This window comes from Helianthus annuus, chromosome 4 (assembly GCF_002127325.2).
Source record: "Helianthus annuus cultivar XRQ/B chromosome 4, HanXRQr2.0-SUNRISE, whole genome shotgun sequence".
Taxonomy (NCBI): Eukaryota; Viridiplantae; Streptophyta; class Magnoliopsida; order Asterales; family Asteraceae; genus Helianthus; species Helianthus annuus.
In genome coordinates this window covers 6,995,319-7,002,867 of record NC_035436.2, presented here as the reverse complement: position 1 = coordinate 7,002,867, position 7,549 = coordinate 6,995,319, and the positions used below count along the sequence as shown (strand labels likewise).

At 34.9% G+C, this 7,549-nt stretch overlaps 1 protein-coding gene across 1 annotated transcript; it reads left to right on the top strand.

Moving 5' to 3' along the window:
• Window positions 1-329: 329 nt before the first annotated feature.
• LOC110932844 lies at window positions 330-2,469 on the top strand. Its single transcript, XM_022176099.1, has 2 exons — window positions 330-363; window positions 1,934-2,469. The coding sequence occupies exons 1-2, from the start codon at window positions 330-332 to the stop codon at window positions 2,467-2,469; spliced, it is 570 nt and encodes a 189-aa protein (XP_022031791.1).
• The last annotated feature ends 5,080 nt before the right edge of the window (window positions 2,470-7,549 follow it).

Sequence of the window (7,549 nt, the reverse complement as noted above, 5' to 3'; positions counted from 1 at the left end):
TCAGGGTGGTTCTTCGTGTAAAAGAAGGTTTAGCTGTAAGAAATAACCCATAATGTGGCCTATGGATCATTTGAGCTATGTTTACCAACATGACATAACGGGTCCCTAACAATTACTTGATGGGAGTAATTGTGAACATTTACAATTAAAGGACCATTATGATTTCCCTTAAATGCCTTAAATGAGAATGCCAAAGGAGTTTTTTTATGTAACTTATAAAATGGATGGTCATCTTATTCATTCATGCATGTAGAGAATAAGACTACTCCTAAAACACCAATAAAGGCTTCTCACTTAGTCTCCATCAACCAAGGCATCATAACGGAATCATGGCTTCATCAGCGAAGATAACCATTCCAACATGTAAGTACCTCTAATATATGTTCATGTTCATGTTTGGCTTGATAAACGTGATTAGGGTTTTATGTTTTAGACCCATGTTTAAAGATATAATCAACATGTGGTATCAGAGCGTATGTTGATTATATCTATTTGATTATAAAATTAAATAATAACAGAGGATGAATCGATTTTATGGAATATGAAATCAAAGTTGATTTGTTTATTAAGGATTGGTTTTCTAGAAAGTTGTTTAAAATTAATCATTGTTCGATAATGTAGTTAGTTTAAATTCCAAACATTTTTTTCACCTTGATTGACCTTTTGATATATATTGATGTTTTGCACTATATTATTTGCTAGTGGAATTTTATAATACACATATATGTAAAGGTTAGTTTGGATTAAACATTAGATTTTACTACATGATGGGATATAAATTATGTATTGGATATGATTCATTTCAAATGATTTTAAATGGGTATACCAATTCTGCATATCAATCGGTTCGAATTCAAACGTCTGAATGTTTAAATTTGCATTTAGCTTGAGATGATTTTTTGTATAAAGAAGGTTTGGAGTCTTGAATATTTTAATGGATATATTGCCTTTCCTCAAACCATGTTAATCTAAATTGAAGTAATATAAATTGTTTAATATAATTTATGATTTTGTGGCCACGTTTCATGGTGTTTGAATTTATTTATTTTTTTACTTCAATACTGTAATTTACTTAAGGGTTTATTTTATTCTTTAATTTTTGCCCACACTAATGATATTGTTTTATTTTTAGAACAATTAATTGTTGTTTCCTTTTATTTCCATATAAATCAAATGTTGCACATAATATCAGTTGATTATTTCTTTTAATTTTAGACATAAGGAAAATAAAATCAGTTAGAGTATTTTTCCTTAATGCAATTAAAAATAATGATTTAAGCATTTAATCGTATGTCTTAAAATAACGATTTTGACAATTAAAAAATTGTCTAATGGTATATATAGTAACTATAAGCCTAATTACATAGATATATCATTTCTTGCCCAAAGGTGTTATGGTATATTTATGTGCTTTATTTTTTACGTTCATCGTATATGAATTTTGGTCAAAGCCAAAGCGAAGCCAAAATTCATATGGGACATTAAGACAGTCCATTTATAATATATGTTCATAATATGTGAATTTTGGTCAAAGCCAAAGCGAAGCCAAATTTCACATAGAACATTAAGATAGTCTCTATCAGTTACGTACATTCACAATACATGAATTTTGGTCAAAGCCAAAGCGAAGCCAAAATTCATGTAAGACAATAAGTCAGTCTATTATGGTATGTTAATAATACATAAATTTTGGTCAAAGCCAAAGCGAAGCCAAAGTTTATGTAAAACATAAAGACAACATTTTATTTATGTATGTTCATAATGTCTGAATTTTGGTCAAAGCTAAAGCGAAACCAAAATTCAGGTAGAATTTTTAATTAATCTATTATTTTGGTGTTATAATAGATTTTATCTTCAATATACTTATCTTTGTCTGCCTTGCTTGATTACCCCTAAATAGATTACTCTAACTCTTCTGTTTGTATTGATCTAGCATCCACTTTTAGCCCTAGCCTTGGAATTGAATTATTGACTGGGGCAAACTTTGCCACATGGAGGGATACGGTTAAACTTACTCTTGGTATGGTGGATCTTGATTATGCCCTGAGACATGACCCTCCTGCTGCTCTGACTGCTGAAAGCAATGCAGATCAGAAAATAGAGCATGAAAAGTGGGAAAGGTCTAACAACATGTCTCTTATGGTTATCAAGAATTCCATCTCAAGTGTCATTAGGGGAGCTATACCTGATTCAGAGAATGCAAAAGAATATCTGAATTCAGTTGAGGAGCAATTCAAGGGATCTTCTAAAGCACATGCGAGTTCTCTAATTTTGAAGATGCTTACCACAAAATATGAAGGGACTAGTGGTGTGCGTGAGCACATAATGATGATGAGCGACATGGCCCATAAATTAAAGGGATTAGACATGGAAATAAGCGATGGTTTTCTAGTGCACTTCATCATGACTTCTCTTCCTGCACATTTTAATGCTTTTAAGATCAACTATAACACTCAGAAAGACAAATAGTAAATGAGTGAGTTGATAGCACTGTGTGTTCAGGAGGAGGAACGTTTGAAACTAGAACAACCAGAAGTTGCTTATATCGCTACCACTAAGTCAGTGAAAAGGAAGGGAAATTTTAAAGGGGAAAGTTCCAAAGTCCAGAAAACGAATTCAAATACTGTTTCCAGCCCTAATGTCTACAAGGGACAGTCTCGTTGCAAGTTCTGCCATAACAAAGGGCACTTGCGACGAGATTGTTCAAAATTCAAGGAATGGCTGGCTAAGAAAGGTACTTATGCATTTATGATAATTGAATCCTTTAATATTAATGTACCAATTAACACATGGTGGGTTGACTCTGGTTCAATGGTTCATGTTACCAATTCCACACAGGGATTCCTTACAATCCAGAGGCTGGAAAGAAACCAAAGAACACTTAGAACGGGAGGAGGGGAAGAACTTGAAGTTGAGGCCATAGGAACCATGCAACGTATTATGAAAAATGGTCATTGTATTAAACTTTATGATACATTATATGTACCGAAAATTACTCGGAATTTAGTATCAGTATCAAAATTAGACAATGATGGTTTTGAAGTTTTACATGGGCATGGAAAGGTCACTATTAGTTTAAACTCCCAAGTTCTTGGTTGTGGTTATCTGGATGGAAATCTCTATAAGTTAGAACTAGATGATAGCTTTTCGAAATCTTTGTTGGCATATAACGTAAATGAGAAAATCAACAAACGAAAACGAAAACATGATTTGGAAACATCATCTAAATTGTGGCATCGACGTTTAGGCCACATCTCACGAGACAGAATGATAAGACTCGTGAAGGATGGTGAATTACCAGATCTTGATTTTAGCGATTTTGGAACATGTGTTGAATGCATTAAAGGGAAAAATACGAATAAAAATAAAAAGGGTGCCACAAGGAGTTCTGGATTATTAGAACTCATACACACTGATATTTGTGGACCTTTTCCACCTGGCATTACTGGCCATACGTCTTTTATTACTTTTATAGATGATTATTCTCGGTACATGTACCTGTATTTGATTAAAGGAAAATCTAAATCACTTGAAATGTTTAAAACTTTTAAGGCTGAAGTTGAAAACCAACTTAGCCGTAAGATAGAGGTAGTGAGATCAGATAGAGGGGGTGAGTATTATGGTCGACATACAGACATTGGTCAAAGAACACGGGATAGTGAACCAATTTACCATGCCAGGTACACCTCAGCAGAATGGTGTTGCTGAGAGAAGAAATAGAACCCTTATAGTCATGATAAGAAGTATGTTGGCAAACTCGAATTTGCCTAAATTTTTATGGACTGAGGCATTGAAGACATCCGTTCTTATACTAAATAGGGTTCCTTCTAAATCTGTCCCAAAAACTCCTTATGAGATTTGGACAGGAAAGAAACCAAGCTTAGAGTATATGAAAGTATGGGGTTGTCCTGCTGAAGCTACACTTTATGATCCTTTGAAAAAGAAAATTGACATGAGGACAGTCAGTTGCTATTTCATAGGATATCCCGAATGATCAAAGGGATATAGATTTTACTGCCCTTCACACGTTACCCGTATTGTGGAAAGTCGAATTACTGATTTTATAGAAGACTTTAAGGTCAGTGGGAGCAGTGAAAATGGAGTCTTTAATTTCCACGAAGTGCAAGAGGAGGGGGGATGGGTTTTTCAAATTTATCTCCTATTACACCTCTTGTACATGACACTGCACCACCTCATTTTTCCTCTGAAATTAATGCTCCTAACATCCCTAATAATGAAGGCACATCAAACTCACAAGAACATAACCAAATCCTTGAACCAGTTAATGAACTTGTTGAACCTGAAAATCAGTTTAGGAGGTCATCAAGGCCAAGAAGGCCCACTAACTTTGATGATTGTGTAACCTACCTTAATGAAGCTGATTTGGATTTAGGGAAGTATAACGATCCAACCTCTTATAATGAAGCCATTGGTAGTGATAAATCTTTAGAGTGGAATAAAGCTATGATTAATGAGCTTATTCCATGAAAAAGAATGGCGTTTGGGAATTGGTTGAATTACCCAAGGGGTAAAACCCGTAGGATGTAAATGGGTATTCAAAACCAAATTAGACCCGAATGGAAACGTCGAACGCTACAAAGCACGATTGGTTGCTAAAGGCTATACTCAAAAAGAGGGAATTGATTATCAAGAAACCTTCTCACCTGTCTCACGGAAGGATTCTTTGAGAATCGTTATGGCATTGGTAGCTCATTTTGATTTGGAGTTACCTCAGATGGATGTCAAAACTGCTTTCCTTAATGGTGACTTACACGAAGATGTGTTTATGACTCAACCTGAAGGCTTTAAACCTAAAGGTCAGGAACACTTAGTCTGTAAATTACAGAAATCCATATATGGGTTAAAACAGGCATCACGTCAGTGGTACTTAAAATTTGATGAGATTATGAAAAAACAAGGCTTTATCAAGAATCAAATGGATCAATGCACCTATCTCAAAATGAGTGGGAGCAACTTTGATATACTTGTCCTTTATGTGGATGATATCCTTCTGGCGAGTAATAGTTTAGATTTGTTGCATGAGTCAAAGCGATTACTTTCGCGAAATTTTGACATGAAGGATCTCGGAGAAGCCTCTTACGTAATAGGCATCGAAATACACCGAGATCGTACTAATGGGATATTAGGTCTATCCTAGAAGGCTTATATTGATCGTGTTCTTACACGTTATAACATGCAACAATGCTCTCTATCAGTAGCTCCAGTAGTTAAGGGAGATGTTTTCGGCTCTTTTCAGTGTCCCAAAACAGAGGTTGAAAAGGAGCAAATGAGATTGATACCTTATGCTTCAGTAGTAGGAAGTTTGATGTATGCTCAAGTCTGTACTCGTCCCGATATTGCATATATTGCTGGAATGCTAGGCCGATATCAATCTAATCCCGGCCTAGATCATTGGAAAGCAGCAAAGAAAGTGTTGCGATATCTACAAGTAACGAAAGACTATAAATTGACATACAGAAGAACTGACAACTTGGAAGTAGTAGGCTATTCCGATTCTGATTTTGCTAAATGCAAAGATGATAAGAAATCGACTTCGGGGTACATCTTTATGCTTGCAGGCGGACCAATTTCATGGAAGAGTCATAAGCAACAGTTAACAACATCCTCAAAGATGATGGCAGAATATGTTGCAGTGTACAATGCAACGTGCCATGGGATGTTGTTAAGAAACCTCATTACTGGACTCAAAGTTGTTAACTCCATATCACGACCATTGAAGATTTACTGTGACAACTCAGCTGCTGTTAGTTTCTCAAACAGTAACAGTTCGAGCGGAGCTGGTTTATACCTCGATACAAAGTTTTTGTTCGTTCGAGAACGTGTAGAGGAAAATAATCTTTGTATCGAGCACATAAGCACTAAAGATATGCTAGCGGATCCGATGACTAAAGGTCTGCCACCCAGAACTTTTCAAGATCTTGTAATGAGAATGGGTTTTAGTAAAGACCTTGTATGAAAGCATACACTGTGTGTGAACGATTATTATTTCCTTGAATGTTTTATTTTGTCTATGCTAATGTTTTGTGCGCACCTTATGATTTATAGACAAAACTTATAGTGTTTTATATTGAGACTTTAGTATGACTGTTGGGGGTCTCGAATTGAGTTCAATTTGAATGACTGTAACTATCTGCTATAGTTTTAACATGAAACTAGATGAGTGTTTTAAACTTTGCCAAAATTACTTAATACTCATCATAAATGATCACTCCGCCAAGTGGGAGAATGTAAGAAATAACCCATAATGTGGCCTATGGATCATTTGAGCTATGTTTACTAACATGACATAACGGGTCCCTAACAATTACTTGATGGGAGTAATTGTGAACATTTACAATTAAGGGACCATTATGATTTCCCTTAAATGCCTTCAATGAGAATGCCAAAGGCGTTTTTTTATGTAACTTATAAAATGGATGGTCATCTTATTCATTCATGCATGTAGAGAATAAGACTACTCCTAAAACACCAATCAAGGCTTCTCACTTAGTCTCCATCAACCAAGGCATCATAACGGAATCATGGCTTCATCATCATTAGCGAAGATAACCATTCCAACATGTAAGTACCTCTAATATATGTTCATGTTCATGTTTGGCTTGATAAACGTGATTAGGGTTTTATGTTTTAGACCCATGTTTAAAGATATAATCAACATTAGCGTCATCTTAAAGCTATAACAAGACGAAATTATGTAAGAATCGTCAAGTGGTAAGCAAAAATTAACTCTTAAAACACAATGTTTATCGTATCTTTAAGCACTATAGTTCTTATTGAGAATGTTTATGAATACTCTTAGTTGAAAAGGAGAAGAACAGAAACAAGAAGTTCTTAGCAGTAGCAGTTTTCAAAAAGTCTTCTGTTTGGTAAGTCCTTAGCCTTCAATTTTTGTATAGGAGATATGTATAATATATAGCATACATGAATGAGTATTGTGCAGACCGGGTCAAAGAAGTTCTGGAGTTTGTTAAACCCAAAATTGGGTCGAAGACTTGGAAGAATGTGGTTGGAGTTGTGGTTTTCGCAACATTTTGGAGATTGTGGAAATGTAGAAACGGAAAACTGTTTTACGGCAACAACATAACAATATTCCAGCCCCTAAAACCGTTGAGTTGATTAAGGAAGATGCTTTCTTTGGGATAAAGAATAGATCTAGGTTTGCCTCTTCGAGTTGGGAAATGTGGATTGATTTTAATGTATGTATTCTATTATAAATTGTAACTTTTGCCCAACTCCTTGCTAGTGTTTGGTTCTATGTTTAATTGAATATCCTTTCAGCCACACAAATATCTTTCCATGTCCCAGGCACACTGTTACAAAAAGGGACCTCAAATTTGGACAATTATTTCTTAAGCACATGATCAGTGTGATCAGCATTCATTTTAATGCTATAGTTGGCTTGAAAATTGAACTGCTACCACCATTTGAAGTTCAAATAAAGTTAGTTTTGCCATTTTTTGGTTCATATAAATATTGCATATGGATAATAGTTAATTAATATTATCCAACCGATGCGTATGGAGTTTTG

What these genes read in the sequence shown, in the direction of transcription:
- LOC110932844 (XM_022176099.1), top strand. Translation starts at nt 330, where the DNA reads ATGGCTTCATCAGCGAAGATAACCATTCCAACAT. An exon ending in GAAGATAACCATTCCAACAT is followed by an intron (nt 364 to 1,933) that starts GTAAGTACCTCT and finishes GTATTGATCTAG; the next exon opens with CATCCACTTTTAGCCCTAGC.